The sequence below is a fragment of the Pristiophorus japonicus genome, chromosome 15 (genome assembly GCF_044704955.1).
Source record: "Pristiophorus japonicus isolate sPriJap1 chromosome 15, sPriJap1.hap1, whole genome shotgun sequence".
In the NCBI taxonomy this organism is placed as follows: domain Eukaryota; kingdom Metazoa; phylum Chordata; class Chondrichthyes; family Pristiophoridae; genus Pristiophorus; species Pristiophorus japonicus.
This window is the reverse complement of record NC_091991.1, coordinates 105251295-105275117: the sequence shown is the minus strand read 5'-3', so window position 1 is coordinate 105275117 and position 23823 is coordinate 105251295. Positions and strand designations below refer to the sequence as shown.

At 45.7% G+C, this 23823-nt stretch overlaps 1 protein-coding gene across 3 annotated transcripts in view; it reads right to left on the bottom strand.

The window, feature by feature from the left end:
- The window catches only part of prkar1b (protein kinase, cAMP-dependent, regulatory, type I, beta), a 314879-nt gene that overhangs the window by 153434 nt on the left and 137622 nt on the right, over positions 1–23823 (bottom strand). For 2 of the 3 annotated variants that reach the window (XM_070900752.1, XM_070900753.1), the window contains one exon: positions 19917–20048. The exons of the other annotated variant lie outside the window; for it this stretch is intronic. In XM_070900752.1, coding sequence (XP_070756853.1) covers positions 19917–20048 — 132 coding nt within the window. The remainder of the gene's footprint in view (positions 1–19916; positions 20049–23823) is intronic. 3 annotated transcript variants of the gene reach the window in all.

The following is a 23823-nucleotide window of genomic DNA, read 5'->3' as shown; positions in this document are numbered from 1 at the left end:
TGCAGCTCATGCTTCAGCTAATGCTCTCTTAAGCTTGCACAGCTGAACATGCAGTAAGCAGCAGCAAGGAATCCACACCAGTGCTATTTAAAGGGTCCATCAGTTAGTTGCTGGTTGATGTCTTCTGGCTTGTGCTATAATTGTACATGTTTTTGGTACTTTTCATAACTGTTTCAAAAGTCTACAGGGAGTGGTGTGAAGGTTCTGAAGTAATTTTTGCTCACTTCAAGGCTTCTGAACAAACCAGTTGTTCCCAGACATGGGTACACTAGTAAAAATTCCTCTTCGAATCGAGCATAACTGGGAAAATAAGCAGAAGCCATGAGGAGCAGGACTAGCTGCTAGAAAAGGGGAGGGAATGCATCTCAGCAGGAGGCCATATCTACCACGTGTGTTCAGGAAGCAATTTTCCTACCTGAACCTCAGCGAGGAAGAGTGTGTGAGACATCTGCGTCTCACTAAGGCGGTCGTCACTGAAACCTGCCAACTGCAATCACAAAGCAAGGCAAGGACCGCATTGCCAGTGGCTGTGAATGTGACCGTGGCGATGAACTTTTATGCGGCTGGAGCTGGAGATATTAGCAACATCTCGCAATTTGCCATCCATTGTTGCATGAGGGAGGTCATAAAGGGTTCTCTATTCAAAGAGAGATAGAAACATAGAAAATAGGTGCAGGAGTAGGCCATTCGGCCCTTCGAGCTTGCACCACCATTTAATAAGATCATGGCTGATCTTTCACCTCAGTACCCCTTTCCTGCTTTCTCTCCATACCCCTTGATCCCTTTAGCCATAAGGGCCATATCTAACTCCCTCTTGATGCCAGTTCGTTGGATATATTCAACAACTTTCTGCGGTAGGGAATTCCATAGGTTAACAACTCTCTGAGTGAAGAAGTTTCTCCTCATCTCAGTCCTAAATGGCTTACCCCTTATCCTTAGACTATGTCCCCTGGTTCTGGACTTCCCCAACATCGGGAACATTCTTCCTGCATCTAACCTGTCCAGTCCTGTCAGAATTTTATATGTTTCTAATAGATCCCCTCTCATCCTTCTAAACTCCAGTGAATAAAGGCCCAGTCGATCCAGTCTCTCCTCATATGTCAGACCAGCCACCCCGGGAATCAGTCTGGTGAACCTTCGCTGCACTCCTTCAATAGCAAGAATGTCCTTCCTCAGAATAGGAGACCAAAATTGAACACAATATTCCATGTGAGGCCTTACCAAAGCCCTGTACAACTGCAGTAAGACCTCCCTGCTCCTATACTCAAAATCCTAGCCTTCTTCACTGCCTGCTGTACCTGCATGCCAACTTTCAATGACTGATGTACCATGACACCCAGGTCTCGTTGCATCTCCCCTTTTCCTAATCTGCTGCCATTCAGATAATATTCTACCTTCGTGTTTTTGCCACCAAAGTGGATAACCTCACATTTATCCACATTATACTGAATCTGCCATGCATTTGCCCACTCACCTAACCTGTCCAAGTCACCCTGCAGCCTCTTAGCGTCCTCCTCGCAGCTCACAACGCCACCCAGCTTAGTGTCATCTGCAAACTTGGAGATAATACACTCAATTCCTTCATCTAAATCATTAATGTATATTGTAAATAGCTGGAGTCCCAGCACTGAGCCCTGCGGCACCCCACTAGTCACTGCCTGCCATTCTGAAAAGGACCCATTTATCACAACTCTGCTTCCTGTCTGCCAACCAGTTCTCTATCCACGTCAGTACATTACCCCCAATACCATGTGCTTTAATTTTGTACACCAATCTCTTGTAACTTCAATTCATTTTCTCTTGCCAGAGACAAGCAGGCGGAGCAAGAGCAAAGGTTTGCTAGGATTTCAGGCTTCTCCAGAGTGCAGCGTGCCATTGACTGCACACACGTTGCTTTGCAGGAGCCGAAACCGAAAGGGATTCCACTCCCTCAACGTCCAGCTGGTGTGTGACCATCGGCAGTGCATCATGCAGATCACTGTCATCCTAGCAGCAGTCCTGGTCCTTCATTCTGCAGCAGTCCTGATGCCAGCTGCATTTTAGCCACCACAGCAAACCAAAGGGTGGCTACTGGGCAACAAGGGCTATCCACTGACGACATGGCTCATGACTTCGATTTGCAACTCACGCACACGTGCACAGCATGCATACGATGAAAGCCAGGCTGCCACAAGAAATGTGATAGAACAGACCATTGGCGTGCTGAAGCAATGATTCCGATGCATGGAGGAGCCTCGCAGTACTCGACAGAGTGCATCTCAAGATTCGTGGTGGTATCCATCTTTCGACTGAGATGTAAAACTAAGGCCCCGTCTGTTCTATCATAGAATAATAGAAATTTACAGCATGGAAGGAGGCCATTTCGGCCCGCGCCGCCCGACCAAGAGCTATCCAGCCTAATCCCACTTTCCAGCTCTTGGTCCGTAGCCCTGCAGGTTACGGCACTCTAAGTGCACATCCAAGCACTTTTTAAATGTGGTGAGGGTTTCTGCCTCTACCACCCTTTCAGGCAGTGAGTTCCAGACCCACACCATCCTCTGGGTGAAGAAATTTCCTCTAATATCTCCTCTAAATCTCCCCCCAGTTACTTTAAATCTATGCCCCCTGGTTGTTGACCCGTCTGCCAAGGGAAACAGGTCCTTTCTATCCATTCCATCTAGGCTCCTCATAATTTTATACACCTCAATCAGGTCTCCCCTCAGCCTCCTCTGTTCCAAAGAAAACAGACACAGCATCTCCAATCTTTCCTCATAGCCAAAATTCACCAGTCCAGGCAACATTCTTGTATACCTCCTCTGCACCCTTTCCAGTGCAATCACATCTTTCCTGTAATGTGGTGACCAGAACTGCACGCAGTACTCCAGCTGCGGCCTAACTAGTGTTTAAAACAATTCAAGCATAACCTCCTTGCTTTTGTATTCCATGCCTCAACTAATAAAGGCAAGTATTCCGTATGCCTTCTTAACCACCTTATCTAATTTGAGTTCTCTCAGGTAGAACTAATTTGAATTCTCAGGTGGATGTAAAAGATCCCATGGCACTATTTGAAGAATAATAGGGGAGTTAGCCTCGGAGTCCTGGCCAATATTTATCCCTAAAATTAACATCACTAATAAAACCAGATTATCTGGTTATTATCACATTGCTATTTGTGAGGCCTTGCTGTGCACAAATTGGTTGCCACGTTTTCTACATTACCACAGTACTTCATTAGCTATAAAGCATTTTGGAATGTCCTGAGATCGTAAGAACATAATGCTGGGCAACCTCTTGTAAGGCCGTGAAAGGCATTATTTAATGCAGGTCTTTCTTTCTATGCTGAATGCTGCACAGCCTTGCCATCATAAGGGAACAACCACATGAAGAACTAATTCAAGTGCGATACTAGTAACCATAACCCCCAATTCTCCATTTACCACCAGTCCCACACTCCTAACCTTCTCTCACTGACTATCACATAGTTCTCTTGGCCACAATGCAAAAATAAAAGCCACAACAAAATGAACATTCCAAACCAAATTTATAATTGAAATCATGTTTACAAACGTAAACTAATCATCCTTGTGCATTCCCTTAGTGCCTTTGCCTGTCCCAGTGCTATGCAGTTCTACCCTAGTGGCTGCAGCATGGCTGGTGGCTGACTTTCAGTGGGGGAGACTGTAGATGGCCTTAGAGGAACACCTCGAGCAGCTCTGGGCCTAGAGTGCCCGCTTTAGTCTGCACCACCACAGCATGGGCAGCAGCCGTCTGGGCTGGCTGGCTGATAGGCAACAGGCAAGAGCACTGGCAGAGTGATAGGGATGAGAGAATAAATGTTGTGATCCTGAAAGAGAACAGTTGACTCCTGTTCCATGGAGCCACCGCCACTCCCCCGGAATGGTGCCTCAGCAATCCTAGGTCTCTTTTGGAGGGCAGATTGCTGGACTGCTGTGACATCCTGAATGCCCTTTTAAACACTGGTATCTGCAGTCATGATGGCAGCAATCTGAGCCTGCACTGCAGCACTCAGATTTTTGGTGGAAGCTGTTGCTTCTGCAATGGAAGCTGAGACATTGACCATCAGACATTGAATCATGGGTGGGTCCACAAGTGTGCGAATGGGAGTTGGCCCACACTTCCATGGTGGAAAGGAAGGCCTCCAAGTTTTGTGCAAAGCCTTATGCCAAGTTGGTGCCGGACTCCTCCATGGTCCTTGACACTGAATACAGGCTTCCCAATGCACCAAGCATTTTGTCATGTATACCCAGCAGCCTTCTTCTGTAGGCTGCCCCATCGAAGTTTTCATCTGAATCCTCTGCAGCAAAACTCGTGTGCGACCTCGCCTTTTGACAAACTGGCACCTGCGCTATCATTGCCCCCTGCCCTGGCTGCAGTGCACTTGTGCCCGGTGTCTCACCATGTGCAGATCCCATCTCTAATCTATCCTCTAAGACAAGGGTGGGCAATTATTTGGGCTGGAGGGCCAGTTAACAAGTTTTGGTGAGCTGTTGAGGGCCGCCCACCAATATTCCCGCTAAGGCGCATGGCTGCACGGTCACGCAACAACCTTGCGGTCCCGCGCAAGCCGCTCCCCAGCTCCTGCCGCGGGAAGAGATACTGAGCACGTGCAGCTGCATAGGGGCCGGCTACACAGCAAATTTAAAGGGTCCATGGGTGAAAAAAATTAGAGGGAACATTACATAAACATAAATTCAGATAGTAGTCAGATGCTATCCTACATACAATGTATTGGATACTGCTTAGAAATGATTCAAAGATAAAAGTTGAAAATGTTGTGGTATCTTCTGGTCTCTGTAAATCAGTGCTGTGAAATAGAGCTGTACGCTCTTTAGAGCCTGTGTCAGCATCAATTCCCTATCTCAGTCATCCTTATGCCCCTCTGCAAAGATTACTAATGCCGTCCCAATTGGTGCCAGATGAGAATCCCCTGCCGTCATACAACCGGGAGAGGAAAGATGCAGCGCCAGTCACTTTCTTCGGTAAAAGAGTTGTGGAATTAGCAACCATTACTCGACTCTAAAATGTATAGGGCATATTCAAGTACGCAGTGCATTCTGGGTACAGACAGGCACTATTGAGGCCCAGAATCACAGAACGATCCTTTTAAGACCAGTGAGAATCGCTTTTGCGAATTATTAATTTGAATGATGTACTACTATGTTTTTTCCTTGGCTGCAGTTCGAGCCTGTCTCTGACCCATGATGAAAGTGGATATACAATTGTGCAGCTCGAGCTCCGGCTCACGTTCTATTTCTGATCTGTCCAGCGGCCGGATAGAATGACCTGGTGGGCCGGATATGGCCCACGGACCCTATTTTGTCCACCACTGGTCTAAGTTATACGCAGTGTCAGTATCTGAGCTGGTGGCTGCGAGTGTGAAATCAAATGACGCTGTATCATCATTATCACTCTCCTCTTGGTCTTCCTCCACTGCCTGGCCAGGTTACATGTCTTATGTATCTGAAAGGAAAAAGGCACAAGGGTAAGGTTTGATGAGGGGAATGCATGCTTACACCATCTGCAGCTTGTAAGTAATAAGAGATTGTGGGATGAGGAGGAAGTGCGATATGAGAAGTAGGATTCGTTATGAAGATACCATCATCTTCAATGGTTCCAGCTCTGCCGTTGGAGCTAGAGCCCCTGCGGTTAGTTCCTGCTGCCTTTAATTGTGCGCCACCTTCTCCTGCAAGAGAGAAGTGTGTCAGTAAGTGTCGTGCAATATGTTTGGGTAATGTGGCTGTCATGGTTGAATAGCTGTCAGTATGTGGAAACTGTGAGAAGTGGGGGCGAGGTTTGCAACAGTGCTAAGTGTGTGAGGTTGAGGTGAAGCATATGCACGTTAGGTATGAGTCCTGATTGATCGAGATTGCTGATAGGGGAATGATGGGGATGTGGTGATTTGAGCAGTGGCTGCGGCTAGTGGTGCAGTTGGTAGGATATGACATTTGAAGCTGCATTCACTGGCCTTGATCACTCGTGTGAGGTCATTAAACTTCTTGCGACACTGCATTCAGGTCCTCGTAGCTAGACTCCTGACATTGACCTCTATGGCTATCTGTTCCCACTGCCTTGTGACTGTGTCCCTGGAGGGCCTCCTTGCCCTCTGTGGATACAGGATGTCTCCTCCTTTCCACCTCCTCCACCAAGTCCTCCAGTGCAGCATCAGAAAACCTGGGTGCCTGCTCTCTCTCATGTTCAGTCATTCTTCTGTCTTTCCCGGGTCAGAATCAGCTCACATAGGACTCCCAGCACCTGTTCCAGTCACAGTGCACTCCCCATTAAGAGGTGCAGGCTAGTTTTAAGTAGCACAGGCAAGCTTTAATTATTGATTTTGGACCCCCTGCTGATGCTTGCAGTCAATCAACAGCACATTTAGCGCTGGCTGCATGCTGAAATCATGTAAATGAGTCGGCAGCACAAAGATGGCGTGCTGCCTGCATTACTTCCAACGCATATCCAATTTAGTCTCCCAGGTTTCTAATTTTGTTAGTAATTCTGAACAGAAGAACTGAACTGACTGAACTTACGATATCACTACACAAATCAACCAGAGGAAGTCTTACCCAAAGTGAATCAGTAATCTCAAACTTGGTCTGCAATGCGTGTAATGCTCTGGAGCATCTTCTGGTCGATTCAAGAAGGTTGGCAGACACCATGGTCACTTGTACATCTTTTCCTCAAGTAACAGTGTGGGATCCAAAATAAAATCTAGCCCCTGATCTATTTTAAGTGTCTGCCGACTGTGAATATTCCAGACAAGGGGCTGTGATGAGCAAATAGTGTATGTGCAGGTGATTGCTCAGTACTTGGAAGCAAGTAATTGGTAAAAGTCGTGGATGCAGATTAAAGATCAAACAGTAGTACCCGGTTCTGAACATCTTTTTCTTTGCAGCTAAATTGAATTGTTAGAGAGGATTGGTTAACGGTCAGAAAACATAGAGTAGGGATAAACGGGTCTTTTTCAGGTTGGCAGGCTGAAACTAATGGTGTGCAGCAAGGATCAGTGCTGGGGCCTCAGCTATTTACAATCTATATTAATGACCTAGATGAAGGGACCGAGTGTAATGTATCCAAATTTTCTGACGATACAAAGCTAGGTGGGACAGTAAGCTGTGAGGAGAACACAAAGCGTCTACAAAGGGATATATATATAGACTAAGTGAGCGGGCAGTAAGGTGGCAGATGGGAGTTTAATGTGGGGAAATGTGAGGCTACTCACTCTGGTAGGAAGAATAGAAAAACAGAATATTTTTTAAATGGTGAGAAACTTTAAAATGTTGGTGTTCAGAGAGAGTTGAGTGTCCTTGTGCAAGAAACACAAGGTGCAGCAAGCAATAAGAAAGGCAAATGGCATGTTGTCCTTTATTGCAAGGGGCTTGGACTATAAGAATAAGGAAGTCTTGCTATAATTGTACAAGGCCTTGGTGAGACCACACCTGGAGTGCAGTGCACAGTTTTGGTCTCCTTATCTAAGGAAAGATATACATCTTGGAGACGTTACACAAGGTTCACCAGATTTATCCCTGGGATGAGAGGGCTGTCTTATGATGAGAGATTGTGTAGAATGGGCCGATATTCTCTGGAGTTTAGAAGAATGAGAGGTGATTTCATTGAAACATACAAGATTCTGAAGGGGATTGACAGCGTAGATGCTGAGAAGTTGTTTCCCTTGGCCGGATTGTCTAGAACTAGGGGACATAGTCTCAGTATAATGACTATAAGGCCACTTAAGACAGAGATGAAGAGGAATTTCTTCACTCAGAGGGTTGTGAATCTTTGGAATTCTCTGCCTCAGAGGGCTGTGGATGCTGAGTCTCTGAATATATTCAAGGCGGAGATAAGTTAGATTTTTGGAGTCTAGGGGAATCATGGGATCTGGAGATCGGGCAGAAAAGTGGAGTTGATCAGCCATGATCTTACTGAATGGCGAGCAGGCTCGAGGGGCCATACGGCCTACTCCCGCTCCTATTTCTTATGTCCTTAAATGACATTCTATTATGACAATATGGAATTAGCCAACTTTTAGGGTCAACTGTTTGATTTCTGGGCATACTGACTGAAAATCTGAGGTAGTGTAACCATCCTGAACCTTTTCTGAAGTCTTATACCAGGTAGAGTACGCCATCTTTTTATGGACTACAAAATACACTATAGCAACCAGTTCGTTTTCATAGTGGAATGCTCTGATTGTGCTTGATGATCCATATGCTTTGGAACATTAGTGAGTTTAGACCAAGAAGACCTGAACTGAATATTCACTATTCAGGCTCTTCCACCCATACACTTCTGCACAGAACTTGAACCTGTCATTTAAAAAAAAATGTATTCATGGGATTTGGGCATTGCTGACAAGGCCAGTATTTATTGCCATCCCTATTTCCCTTGAGAAGGTGGTGGTTCATGCTGCAGTCCAGGAGGTGAAGGTATTCCCACAATACTGTTAGTGAGGGAGTTCCAGGATTTTGACCCAGCGACGATGAAAGAACGCCTGATATATTTCCAAGTCAGGATGGTGCATGACTTGGAGGGGAACTTGCAGGTGGAGAGGCTCCCATGCGCCTGCTGCCTGTGTTGTTCTAGGTGTTAGAGGTTGCAGGTTTGGGAGGTGCTGTCGAGGAAACCCTGGCGAGTTGCTGCAGTGCATCTTTTAGATGGTACACACTGCAGCCTTATGGATGGTGGATGGATGGTGGAAAGAATTTGGGGAGTCAGGAGGTGCGTCACTTGCCGCAGAATACCCAGCCTCTGACCTGCTCTTGTAGCCACAGTATTTATGTATCTGGTCCAGTTTGGTCAATGGTGACCCCCAGGATGTTGATGGTGAGAGATTTGGTGATGGTAATCCCACTGAATGTCAAGGGGTGGTGGTTAGACTCTCTCTGATGGCAATTGCCTGGCACAAATATTACTTGCCATGTATCAGCCCAAGCCTGAATGTTGTCCAGGTCATACTGCGTGTGGGCATGGACCACTTCATTATCGGAGTAGTTGTGAATGGAACTGAACAAATGCAATTATTAGTGAACATCCCCACTTCTGACCTTATGATGGAGGGAAGGACATTGATGAAGCAGTAGAAGATTGTTAGGTCTAGGACACTGTCCTGAGGAACTCCTGCAGCGATGTCCTGAGGCTGAGCTGATTGTCCTCCAACAACCATAACCATCTTCCTTTGTGCTCGGTATGACTCCAGCCAGTGGAAAGTATTCCCCCCGCTCCCTCGATTCCCATTGACTTCTATTTTACTAGAGCTTCTTGATGCCACGCTCGCTCAAATGCTGCCTTGATGTCACTCTCACCTCATCTTTAAAATTCAGCTCTTTTGTCCATGTTTGGACCAAGGCTGTAATAAAGTCTGGGGCAGAGTGGTCCTGGCAGAAACCAAACTGAGCATTGATGAGCACATTATTGGTGAGTAAGTGTTGCTTGATAGCACAGTCGACGTCACCTTTCATTGCTTTGCTGATGATTAAGAATAGACTGATGGGGGGGTTAATTGGCCAGATTGGATTTGTCCTGATTTTTGTGGACAGGACATACCTGGGCAGTTTTCACTTTGTTGGGTGGTTGCCGTGTTGTAGCTGTACTGAAGCAGCTTGGCTGGAGGCGCAGCTAGTTCTGGAGCACAAATCTTCAGCACAATAGCCGGGATGTTGTCAGGGCCCATAGCCTTTGCTGTATCCAGTGCGCTCAGCCGTTTCTTCATATCACGTGGAGTGAATCGAATTGGCTGAAGACTGGCTTCTGTGATGGTGGGGACCTCAGGAGGAAGCAGAGATGGATCATCCACTCTGTACTTCTGACTGAAGAGGGCTGCAAAGGCTTCAGCCTTGTCTTTTGCACTTGAGGATGGGGATGTTCATGGAGCCTCCTCATCCTATTAATTGCTGAATGGTTCACCACCATTCATGACTGAATGTGGCAGTTCTGCAGAGTTCTGATCCAATCCGTTGGTTGTGGGATGGCTTCTCTCTGTCTAGAGCATGCTGCTTTCGATTTGTGGTTTGATACAACTGAATGGCTTGCTAAGCCATTTCAGAGGGCAATTGAGTCAACCACATTGCTGAGGATCTGGAGTCACATATAGGCCATGTGATATCAAATTACCAGTTTCACATAAGCAAGGTGGTTTCCTTTGGGTAGACAATGGCTAAATATTGAATCAGGGCACTAATGCAAATTTGAATTACATTGCTTCGGAACAAACTGTCATTCTCATAGTGCTCTTTCACTTGTGCCCAGGATGCTGATATTCTATCTGCTTAATTTTGTGTTGCTTCCTTTGGTTAGCGAGCAAAAGCAGGAGGAAAAAAAAAGTGCTGAATAACACTGCTAGCCAACATCAAAACCAATATTATTTGAAGAAAGTGGAGAACGAAAGAAAAAGAAGCCAAGCCACTTTTACAGTGCATAAAGGGGTGATATATCAGCTTGGTATAGTTATTCCTAGTGCCACTATGAGGAGTAATTTATGTTTGCTTTACATAGGCTTTATTGGGAAACAGATTCATAAGCAAGAAAAATATTTTTAATGCAGCTTTGTATTTATGGAATAAATACAAATGTTTGGATAAAGCCCACAATTTATTGGGCTCAAAACAGATATCCCTGTTTTACCACAAACCGGTATTATCTTTCCGCCAAGCTTTACAAACATTCACTGTCTATTTAAACTAAGTAGCGCTGAACATGTGTTTTATTACCATAACATGAATCTCATTCATGGCTTTATTAAAAAGTATCCGATAAAAATAACTTGTATTTGTAGAGTGCATACCACATCCTCAGGCCATCCCAAAGCACTTCACAGCCAATGGAAGTACTTTTGAAGAGGGCAGCCAATGTGCAAAAAGTAAGGTGCAATGCAAGCAAGCAATGAGATAAATTTTCAGGCAATCTATTTTGCTGCCATTAACTGAGGGCTGAATGTTGACCAGGAACCAGGAGAACTCCCCTACTTCTCCAGTGTCATAGAATCATTTACATCCATTTAACAGGCAGATAGGACCTCAGTTTATTGGTTCATCTGAAAGATGGCCCCTCAGACAATGTCAACACTCCCTCAGTATGCACTGAAGTGTGCTAATTTATGTGCTCGGCCAGACTTTCTGAAAGTACAACCACTGAGCCAGGCTGGCACTACATCTTTCTTATCATACAGTCTAACCACAGTTACTAATAAACCTTAACAATTGAATCTATGTATTGGTATGGTCTCAGTTCTTAAATTTTGTTAGATTCCTGCCCCCCACAGCACCAACCCCACCCCCCATTAAAAAATTCTAAACGCATAATCTTGCGTTTTAAAAAAAAAATTGGGTTAGGTGATCTAGTGAGACATCAAAAATAACTGAGATGTAGTGCAGCTAGTTTGACCTGCACTGTCAAGCAAACTAAATAAACCCATATGGTTTGGAAAAAGGGAATTCGAAGTGTCAGTGATTTAAGTAAAAAGGAAATGGTGAATGGATATTCAGTGCTTACGGGATGTAATTAGAACAGACTTGGAATCTAATCACTCCAGAGAGTTGGTTGTGGAAACAGTGTCTCAACTATTGACTTTGAGGGTCAAATGTTAAAACTAGTCTGTGGAAAAAAGCTGGATTTTGAAGGGTTAGATTATTGCTCAGACATATAGAAAGAACACACCTCCCAGAGGTGCTATTCAGCAATTACACATTTCCTTCTAAAAAAAAACTGGCATGTAGCTGGGTCCTAATGAATTTAACCACTTCCATTACCAATGCAAATATAGTTATTGTACTATAACAGGCATATTATCTGATGGGACTTCTGGCAATGACAATTTCTTGGAAATTAAATTTAAACCGTTTTAATTATAAAAGTAGAGCTCTATCTCAGGTATTTTAAAGCCACTTGGGTTTTACGAATAGTTTTTAGTATTTGTGAAAATGGTTATTCTTGTTCTGAAAAATTACTAATGCAGAATTAAATTAAAAGCTTCCAAAATCTATTTTAAATCAAAGCAGTTAAATATACAAGTTCATAAATGTTTCATCCTTTCTAGTTCAGAAATCTATTCATGCAGACTCTAAAATAGCAGTTTTTAAAAAAAACATAAACTAATTATAAATATAAAAAGGCTTGGTTTATGGCAACATTAAATTCATCTATCCAATTTTTGCCGGTGAAGATTATTATTTGGCTGAATTGTCCACCTATTCACAATCAATGGGAAGAAAATTTAGCAACCTTATTCAACTGGAAGAATCCAAAAGTATGGAATGAAAAAAAACTGATTTGGCTTGTTCATCTATCTCCAGTACAGAAACATTTGCTTTCTTCCAATATTCTTATTTACATTTTATTTACTAAAGTCTTCCTTCATTTGCTTTCCATGTTCCTCAAACCAATACAGATGTCCTCCTCATAATAGGCATGGACCCTTCCTCGACTGACTCTCTGGTAAACAGGATATGTCAAATGAAAGAAAACCCTGCAAATGTTGGAAATCAAAAATAGAAAATGCTGGAAATATTCACAATAGGTCAGTCAGCACCTATGAAGAAAAAAACCATGCTATGACCTTTCAGGTGCATACCCTTCATCAGAGTCTGGATTTTCAATGTTTGCTTCAAAAATGTCAAGGTAGGGCTTTGGCCACAAAGTACATTTTTTTGGTTTCTTGGATAAATTTCTCAAGCTCCAAAAAGATCCAAAGTCTGGCTATCATCCTGAACTGATCCTTTAACACCTCCGTAAGCTACAAAAACTTTTTAAATTCCTATGAAGCAGCTTGAATTGCTGATTTATCTGAGAAAACAGCTTTCATACTTCGTGAATACAGATGATTTCCTCTTTTGCCCAGTTATGGATCCTCAGTGTAGCAAGGGGAAGTACGTTTACATCAAGTCAGGAAATTAAGTCTCTGGAGCAAAGGACCTATGTGTTCGAGCAGAAAATTGGCCACACTCCCCAAAATCAGGGAGGATGAGGTTTTTATGGATGGTACCCTCCAGAATGTGGTCACCCAAGAGGCAGTGATCGGCAGTTTAAGACATGGTGAGAGTGTAGAAAGAGAGAAGTGTACAGGGGCAGCAGATGGAGACAGAATTCAGGTGCAGGGAATTCCTGGACAAATATGAAGTGAACAGTGTAAGCAACTCAGAGTAGGGCACCGTGAAGCAAGGGATGACCCAAGGGTGTGACACCATCACCTCCAAGTCTCTCTCCAAGTCACACATATCATGACTTGGAGATATAGCTCTGTTACTTCATTGTCGCTGGGTCAAAATCCTGGAACTCCCTACCCAACGGCATTATGGGAGCACCTTCATCACACGGACTGCAGCAGTTCAAGAAGGTAGCTCACCACCACCTTCTCAAGGGCAACCAGGGATGGGCAATAAATGACACAACTTGAGATTGAATATTTTTTTTTAAACTCGTATCATAGAAGAATCATGGAAATTTACAGCACGGAAGGAGGCCATTTTGGCCCATCGTGTCCGCGCCGGCCGACCAAGAGCTATCCAGCCTAATCCCACTTTCCAGCTCTTGGTCTGTAGCCTTGTAGGTCAATAAGAAAAATCCTATGCAGGTTTTCTCTCCCTTTACCAATCCTTGCTAAACTACACCAAGTTATTATGGTAGTGAAGTACTTGCCAGACCGCTGGTTGAGATAAATACAATACATATAACGACCTATATTTTATGTTTGATATGTTTTTGTTTCCTGGACTCCACTTTCCACTAGTCTTCACACAAAGAAATAGTCAATTTCAGCAATTAAAATAATGTTCAATCTGGGACAACATAGTGATGTGCTCCATTATGCACTGTTCACTCAGATAAATTGAGACCCAAGGTACATGGCATGGACCTTTTGATTTAAAGTCTGGAGGCCAATCTGAGTCACTTGCTTTACACTTTAAAGCTCACTTGATCAGTGTCATGTATTCAACCAGCATTGTAACCCATGTATAAACTGACCTAAGTTGTACACCATGAGAATACTGACCACTAGGTGGGAGACACTCCTAACCTGGACCTTCAGGTATAAAAGGGGAAGCTCCACCCACCTTGATCACTTGAGTGCTAAGGAATAAAGGACAGGTCACAGACTGACCTTCTCTCAAGCATGGGCCTCGTGTGCATTTATACTGTGTAGTAAGGACGTATCAATGGCGACAAGAAACTGGGATTTAAACCACACGAGCATGGCTACTAGCAGAACAGACGAGAGGTACTGTGTTAAGGAATGGTTGGGACAGAGATTCAACATTGTTAAAGCAGCGCACAGTTCTCCAGGCAGACAAGGGCAGTCAGGCATGCCCCAACATGTAGTCGAACCCAGAGGGGGAGTTCGACAGAGACAACGGCAAGCTGAACAGCGATTCACGCCATTGCAAGGGACAATGCGGCCAGTAATGGGGCCATCAACACCTGTTAATGGTGCACTCAAGGACAATAACAGGGGCAGTCAGGGACGATCGACTGGCAAGGGACCTTTTGTTTCAAACCGCAACTCATGCTTGAGGCGTGGAGGCATACATTCAGCCAGAGTTTGCAGAGATGAGCAAAATACCTGCAGAAATTGCAGAAATGGACACTGGGGGAAATCGCTGGAAGCTGAAGTTCAGCGAGTACATGTGGAGCACATATTTAGTTCATACACCAGGACGCCACCGATAATGATGCAAGTGCTCCTCAATGGCATCCCAGTATCAATGGAGTTAGACACGGGTGCCAGCCAGTCCCTGATGGGTATCAAACAGTTCGAAAAGTTGTGGGCATCCAAGGCCAGGAGGCCAAAATTATCGGCGATTGACGCACAGCTACGGACTTACACAAAGCAGATCATTCCGGTGCTCGGCAGCGCCACGGTAGTCGTGACCCACAAAGATTCGGAGAACAGGTTGCCACTCTGGATTGTCCCAGGGGACCGGCCCGCACTACTGGGGAGGAGTTGGCTTGCTGTCATGAACTGGAAATGGGGCGATGTCAATGCAATTTCCTCTGTGGAGCGAGTATCATGCTCACAGGTCCTAGACAAATTTGACTCATTATTTCAACCCGGCATTGGCACTTTCATGGGGGCCAAGGTAGTGATTCACATAAACCCGGACGCCAGACCAGTACACCACAAGGCCAGAGCGGTGCCGTACGTGATGCGGGAAAAGATAGAAGGCGAATTGGACCGCCTGTTGAGGGAAGGCATCATCTCGCCAGTCGAATTCAGTGACTGGGCGAGCCCGATTGTGCCGGTGCTCAAGGCGGATGGGTCGGTCAGGATACAAGGCCACCATCAATCGGGTGTCACTCCAAGACCAGTACCCGCTACCGAGAGTGGAGGACCTCTTTGCGACGCTATCCGGTGGCAAACTTTTTTCAAAATTGGACCTGACCTCAGCTTACATGACCCAGGAGCTGGCGAGTGAGTCGAAGAAGCTGACCACCATCACGTCACACAAGGGGTTGTTTGAGTACAACAGATGTCCGTTCGGGATTCGCTCGGCCGCCGCGATCTTCCAACAAAATATGGAAAGCCTCCTCAAGTCGATTCCAGGGACAGTGGTTTTTCAGGACGACATCCTCATTACGGGTTACGATACAGAAGAACACCTCCACAACCTGGAGGAGGTGCTACGCAGACTGGACCGGGTAGGTCTGTGACTGAAAAAGGCGAAGTGCGTCTTCCTAACTCCAGAGGTAGAATTCCTGGGGATGAGGGTAGCAGCAGACGGGATCAGCCCTACTGCATCCAAGACGGAAGCGATCCAGAGAGCACCCAGACCCCGTAACACAACGGAGCTGCGTTCGTTCCTGGGGCTCCTGAACTATTTTGGTAACTTTCTTCCCAAATTGAGCACGCTGCTAGAGCCGCTACACGTGCTCCTACACAAAGGTCGCGAATGGGTCTGGGGGGACAGCCAGGAAAGGGCTTTTAATAGAGCACGCAATTTGTTATGTTCCAACAATCTGTTAACGCTATATGACCCATGTAGGAAACTTGTGTTAACGTGCGATGCGTCGTCCTATGGTGTCGGGTGTGTGTTGCAGCATGTCAATGCCAAGGGTCAGTTACAGCCGGTAGCTTATGCCTCCAGGAGTCTGTCCCAGGCAGAAAGGGGCTACGGGATGGTAGAAAAGGAGGCGCTCGCATGTGTATATGCGGTAAAGAAAACGCACCAGTACCTGTTTGGCAGGAAATTTGAGCTGGAGACAGATCACAAACCCCTAACGTCCCTTTTGGCTGACAACAAGGCCATAAATGCAAACACATCGGCCCGCATACAGAGGTGGGCACTCACGTTAGCTGCCTATGACTACACAATTCGGCACAGACCGGGCACCGTAAACTGCGCCGATGCACTCAGCAGGCTCCCACGAGCCATCACTGAGGGGGCTACCGAGCATGGTGCTGAGATGGTCATGGCTGTTGAAGCTTTCGGAAGCGAAGGCTCACCCGTGACAGCCCGTCAGATTAAAGTCTGGACAAATAGAGACCCGCTATTGTCTCTAGTCAAGAAATGTGTCCTGAATGGGGACTGGGCAGCCACGTACAGGGAATGCCCTGAGAAATTTAAACCATTTCACAGGCGCAAGGATGAACTCTCGATTCAGGCCGATTGCCTACTGTGGGGAAACCGCATAGTCACGCCCCAGATGGGCAGAGAGGTGTTTATCAGAGAACTCCACAATGGGCACCCGGGCATTGTCACGATGAAGGCAATTGCCAGGTCACACGTTTGGTGGCCAGGGATAGACGCAGATCTGGAACTTTGTGTTCGCAGGTGCAACACGTGTGCCCAGCTGGGCCATGCGCCCAGGGAAGCCCCCCTTAGCCCCTGGCCATGGCCCGCCAAGCCTTGGTCACGCATCCATGTGGACTACGCAGGTCCTTTCATGGGGAAAATGTTTTTGGTTGTAGTAGACGCCTACTCCAAATGGATCGAGTGTGACATTTTAAATTCAAGCACATCCTCTGCCACGGTAGGAAGTCTACGGACAATGTTTGCCGCCCACGGTCTACCAGACATCTTGGTCAGCGACAATGTCCCGTGCTTCACAAGCACTGAATTCCAGGACTTCATGGCAGGCAATGGAATTAACCATGTTAGAACAGCACCGTTCAAGCCAGCCTCAAACGGCCAGGCAGAACGAGCAGTGCAGATAATCAAACAGGGGATGCTCAGATTCCAAGGGGGTTCCCTACAAACCCGCTTATCACGCCTCCTGTTGGCCTATAGATCCCGACCACACTCGCTCACAGGGGTTCCACCCGCAGAGCTACTAATGAAAAGGACGCTCAAAACCCGATTATCCCTTATACACCCCACCATGAAAGAAATTGTCGAGAGCAGGCGCCAGTCACAATATCACTACCATGACAGGAATGCGAGGGCGCGATGTATTGATGTAAATGATCCTGTTTTTGTCCTCAACTACGCTGCAGGGCCCAAATGGCTCGCAGGCACTGTGGTTGCCAAAGAGGGAAATAGGATTCTGGTAGTTAAACTTACCAATGGACAAATCTGCCGCAAACATGTGGATCAAACAAAAAGGAGGTTCAGCAACCCCATAGAAGAAGCAAAGGAAGAACACGATATAGAGTTCACTCCACCACAGGTGACCGAACACCGGAACCAAAGGGAGGAGAGCCCAGTCACTGTGGGCAGTCCGGACAGGCCTGAGGCACTACAAACAGCAGACACTCAGGCCAGCGCCCAACAACCGGAGCCCCAACTCAGGCGCTCTACAAGGGAGCATAAACCACCAGAGAGACTCAACCTGTGATCCCAATAAGACTTTGGGGGGGGGGAGGTGATGTCATGTATTCAACCAGCATTGTAACCCATGTATAAACTGACCTAAGTTGTACACCGTGAGAACACTGACCATTAGGTGGGAGACACTCCTAACCTGGACCTTCAGGTATAAAAGGGGAAGCTCCACCCACCTTGATCACTTGAGTGCTAAGGAATAAAGGACAGGTCACAGACTGACCTTCTCTCAAGCATGGGCCTCGTGTGCATTTATACTGTGTAGTAAGGACGTATCAATCAGAAACAATTACCTGGAAGCAGTCAGAAGCAAAAACATGGTCCTTAAAGACTGTTAAAAGTCAATGTTTGGCAATATGGTACAAATGACTGAGATTATAGCTTAATGTTGAAAAACCATGATACAAATCAGTCACAATTTGTCTGCTGAACTGCCAGTGATATTTCTTTCAGTTGGAGCCAGATCATTTATACAAGCTTTGTAAATTCCATTTGCAGAGTGACGTCTCCTCTTTCTGAAAGATTCACTACCTTCTTGATGTGCAACTCTTACTGCAGGAGCCAAATAAGTTTTTGAGAATACTTTTATGGCGCTCTGCCACCGAGATCAAATTTAAATTTCTCTCAATCAATCAGTTCCAGAATCTTTATGGAAAAATACACTATTTGATATATTATTCTGGCCCCCAAATCGTGATTCAATTGGCTCATCATCGTTGTAGTATTAAGTTTTACTGGTGCTGTATACAAAGAAGAAACTTCAAAATTATCACAAATACATTAAATCCACATGCTGTATAAATAAAGTGTTACCATCAGACTTAAATCTGCATAATGGCTAATACTGTCGAGAACATTTAGTACTTTGACTGCATGTCTGACTGGAAATTCATTTGCCTGCATGTCCAACTGGAATGTATTTATTAATGGCAATAGAAACCATTTATGAAACGAAGGAAATAAAAGGCAAGAACATTGATCTAATGCCTCATTACAACTTCAGGATGTTCCTAATGCTTTAATTTGTAGTTAGGGCAAATGGTTTAGCACAGTTTAACATCTGGTGACAAATTATGCAAATTTCCATGTTTACTAATAGCATAGTTTGGTGTCTGAGTACCTTAATTTGGCATTACAAATTCCAGAAGCAATAAAAATACTGGTTTCTGAGTAGTAATAAATTGCTTACCATAACAAATCACAATGCCTGTTTATTGACAATTGCCATTTAAAACAGCCACTTTGTATAACCATACATGTGCATTTTACATTAATGTGGCTTAGAACAAATCATATTTGTTATGGCTGCTTTTGAAGTGGAAGAGAGTAAATTAAGTATATGTTTTGCACACAATGTATATCTGAAAACAATATGCTAGCATGGCCAACCAATGTTTATTTACTGTATAGACTTGGTCCCATTATTTTCACTTGAATTCATGCTGCACAACTGAGTCTAAGTATTTGGATCCTGCAGCTGACAATGTGTCAAATCTTGCAGCTGTTCTCCTTTCCTCAAAGCACATCTTTGTTACTTGAAAACGTAGCAACTGTTGCATCTATTTTTCAAGGCCAGTGATGGATCCAGCTGTTATCCTGGCAGACATATGAAAGCCTGGGTTCAAAAAAAATCTCAAAAGAAACAAACATAGAAAAAAAGTTGTTGAGGTAGAAAGAAACTCCTGTTTGGGTTTGTTGGATTCTTCAGTCTTAAGGATCTGAAAATACTCAAATAGCTAGGAGGCTTTATTAATGAGGACATTTGATGGAAAGAATTCATATGGACATATTTACTGAATAAAATAGATTAATAATCATGAAATGTATTGTTCTACAGTATTACACTCAATCATTTAGTTATTTATCAAATATGTGGGAATAAAGCATTAAGCCAAAAAAAGTGCACAACTATACAGGCTATGTATTGGAAAAATGTTACCTCTAAAGTTCCCTTTACCCCTACTTTCAGTCTCCTACCTTTCAACCAATTACCAACCCAGGTCACAAGGTAACCTCCAATTCCATGCACTTTCATTTTTGCTAATAATCTTTTGCTCTGAACCGTAACAAATTCCTTTTGGAGATCCATATAGAGAATATCCACTCCCTTATCCACCATGTTAGCAACCTCCACAAAAAATTCAGCTAAAGTAGTCAGACATGACCTACCCTTCACAAATCCATGCCGACTCTCTGATCAGCTCATACTTCTCCAAGTGCTCAGTCACTCTGTCCTTGATGATAGATTCTAGTAACTTCACAACTGATACATGGGTCGTTTCCTGGTTTCTTCCCTCCTCCCTTCATAAAAAATGGAGTAACATTCATAATTTTCTAATCCAAAAGCACAATTCCCAAATCTAGGGAGCTTTGAAGAATTATGATTGACAAACCTGCAATTTCCTCATCTATTTCTTTTAATACCCCGGGGCTGAAACCACCATGTCTTGGAGATTTGCCTATTTTAATTCCTATTATTTTCTCCATACAATTTCTTTCTTTATATTAAATCTAATAACTTTCTCCCTTTGACTTATTTTTAGGTTCTTTATACCACTGGTATTTTGTCATCTAACTCTACTGTGAACACAAATACAATGGGTAGCATTTTCCCAGTGCCGTACGTGCAGGATTGGAGGTGGGTCGGGAGTGAAAGATGAAATAAAGCGGAGCGGGTCGGGAATCTGTCATCATCCTGCCTCCTCGTGCCTTTTACTCAGGTGCATTAGCCAGTGCGGCCGTGACCCGAACGGCAGAGGCAAGTGACCTAATTTACATAATTAAGGTTGTTGTCAGACCCTTAAGCGTCCTTTTAACCCTACCATTGGAATTCCACTGCATGAACACGGGAAGCACACAGCTCAGGAATCACGCAGCTCGGGAACCACATCTGTGAAACGGAGGCAGAGGTTCAGTGGCCATTGATGGAACGTTACTGTACAGCATGGAAAGCACAATAAATACTCCCGCCTGACACCAGCTAACTTTCCTAAGGCAGATGCTATTGCTGAGTGCATTGTCAGCACAAATTTAGGTTTCTAGAGGTTGGAAGTGTTTTCAGCAAATTCGGGAACCATATCACCTCATTGTTACAACCTATCACACCACTGACAGATTGCTTCTCTCATCTCTACTTGACCTGCCATCTATTACATCAGCATGGGTGCCTTTTAAACTGTCTCACCTTGGTCCTCAGAATCGGAGCCCCAACACCAGCAGGCACACCAACCTTCCTTACCCATCTGATGCTTCACAGGACAGAGGGCACAAGCGCAGTGCTGCACCGCGCCGGAGGCAATACCCCCGACACAAGGTATCAGACAGAGGATGAGCTTCATCAACATGACGGAGCAGCAGTGCCAAAGCAAACTCTGGCAATCACGCCAGGTCATCGCAGACATTTGCAGCTTACAAGACCTCCAACCCAGAGGAACGGGTCGACACGCCTTACCAGTGGCTGTCAAAGTCACCAGCGCCCTCAACTTCTTCACCAGGCTCCTTCCAGGGATCTGCAGCAGACATTTGTGGCATTTTGCAGTCGGCCGCCCACAGATGCATCACACAGGTCACCGATGCCCTGTTTGACAAGTCAGCCAATTATACCAACTTTGCCGGTGTCATCGACTACACACGTGGCCATCAGGGAACCCCATCATCACCCAGGAGTCTTCATCAACTGCAAGGGCTTCCACTCCCTCAATGTGCAGTTGGTCTGCAACCATAGGAAGATCATGCATGCATGTGTGCGCCACATTCCCTGCCAGCTGCCATGACTCTTTCGTCCTGCACCAGTCCACCCTCCCTCAGCTCTTCACTCCTCCAAACAGATTTCCGGCGGGCTGCTTGGAGACGAAGGCTATCCACTGATGACGTGGTTCATGACACCCACGAGGAGGCCAAGTAGTGAGGCCCAGGAGCGATATAATGAAAGCCACATGTCCACCAGATGTTTCGTAGAACAGACAATAGGCATTCTGAAGATGTGCTTCAGAAGTCTTGAGAGATCAGGAGCTCTTCAGTACGCACCAGCTAGAGTCTCCACAATGGTCATGGTCTGCTGCACACTGCACAACATAGCGCAGCAGCGAAGACTAGCACAGCATGAGGAGCAAGGCTCTGAGCCCACAGCCTCTTCACAGGGGGGGGAACATCAGCTGGAAGACAAGGAGGAGCAGGAGGAACCTGTGGCCCAGATCCCACCAGCACCCGAGCACATTGCTGCTCGGGAGACCAGGGATGGGCTCATCACAGCCAGATTTACTTAACTTCAGGCATTACACCCATTTGGCTGCCACATGCTGTGCCACGTTGGAACCACCCCACAGCAGCACCATAAAGCATCCCTACAATGACCAAGGGTTCCATTCACATTGACCTCCCATTGCTGGAGGTAACGTTATGTTTCACCATTCACTCCAACTCACTAAGCCACTTCCAAAGTTGCAGACAAAATTGGTCATGACCGGAAAGTGGTGAAAATAAATCATTTTATCTGTGACATAAGAGTAACAGTTATTAAAACATCCAAATGCTTACCCTTGTGCATCTACTTGTGTGTCATTTTTCTCTTACGCGTGCTTCCACAAGGTGCAACCCCTGTGACTTCAGCAGAGGTGGAGGCAGCCTGCTCACTTCCCTGCTGCGACTGCATAGACACTTTTGGTGGGCATCCTCTGGGTCTTGGAGCCTGTGATGGCTCCCCCAAAGTCTGCTTCTTCTGCAACTGTGCAAGGGCAAACTCGGCCATTGTGATCCCAAGAGGCATGCGAGGCTCTAACTGTTTGAATACAATGGAGTAGAAGTGTGAGTGCTTTGAGAGAAGTCCCCATTTCCATGTTCCCTCTCACCATCAACCCTCTCATGGGCCACTCGCACTTCCCTGCTAGCAAGCATAAGAACATAAGAAATAGGAGCAGGAGTAGACCATTTGGCCCCTCAAGCTTGCTCCACCATTCAATAAGATAATGGCTGATCTGATCTTGGCCTCAACTCTACTTCCCGGCCCGCTCCCCATAACCCTCAACTCCCTTATCATTCAAAAATCTGACGCTGGAGTGCACCTTGCTGCACAGCAGTGGGGCCATGACAACGCAAGCCTATCTGCTATCTGTTCTCCATAAATGAGCATGTGCTCATGTGAGTGGCGCATTAGCTGCTCCATGCAGGTGGCTATCCTTTCCATGGAAGAGCCTGCACTCACAATCGCCTGCAACACGGTGATTCTCATGCTGGAGATGAACACCTCCATTTTCTGGACAGTATGCCTGGTGACGGTGCACCCTCAAAAGAGGCTCCTCTGAGGAGTCGTCTTCCTCCTGTACACTGGGTGGGGGGCTCTTGATGGAACTGTGGGAGAGCAAAGAGATGATTTAGAAATGTCAAATCAAGAATGGGTACATGATGCTAATGAGTGAGTGCTGTACGCCAATGTGGCGGTATGAGATATAATTGTGTCACCAGGTTGCTGAGATATCCTCCTCTTTCTGTCTCCCACCACCAGCAGCTCTGCAACTTCTGCGGCACTGGAGCTGCGGGTGGATTTACTCTGGAGCATCCGCGATGCTGAGGTTGTCGTGAATAGCACGTTTAGTGAGTTGACCACGTCGCAGGTAAAGGGTACACAGTCAGATAGAGGATGGGTAACCAACAGGAAGAGCAGTGGAAGGAAGGTAGTGCAGGGGTCCCCTGCGGTCATCCCCCTCCAAAACAGATACACTGCTTTGGATACTGTTGAGGGGGATGACTCATCAGGGGAGAGCAGCAGCAGCCAAGTTCATGGCATCGTGGGTGGCTCTGCTGCATAGGAGAGCAGGAAAAAGAGTGGGAGAGCTATAGTGGTAGGGGATTCTATTGTAAGGGGAATAGATAGACGTTTCTGCCGCCGCAACCGAGGCTCCAGGATGGTATGTTGCCTCCCTGGTGCAAGGGTCAAGGATGTCTCGGAGCGGGTGCAGGGCATTCTGAAAAGGGAGGGTGAACAGCCAGTTGTCGTGGTACATGTAGGTACCAACGATATAGGTAAAAAAACGGGATGAGGTCCTACAAGACGAATTTAGGGAGCTAGGAACTAAATTAA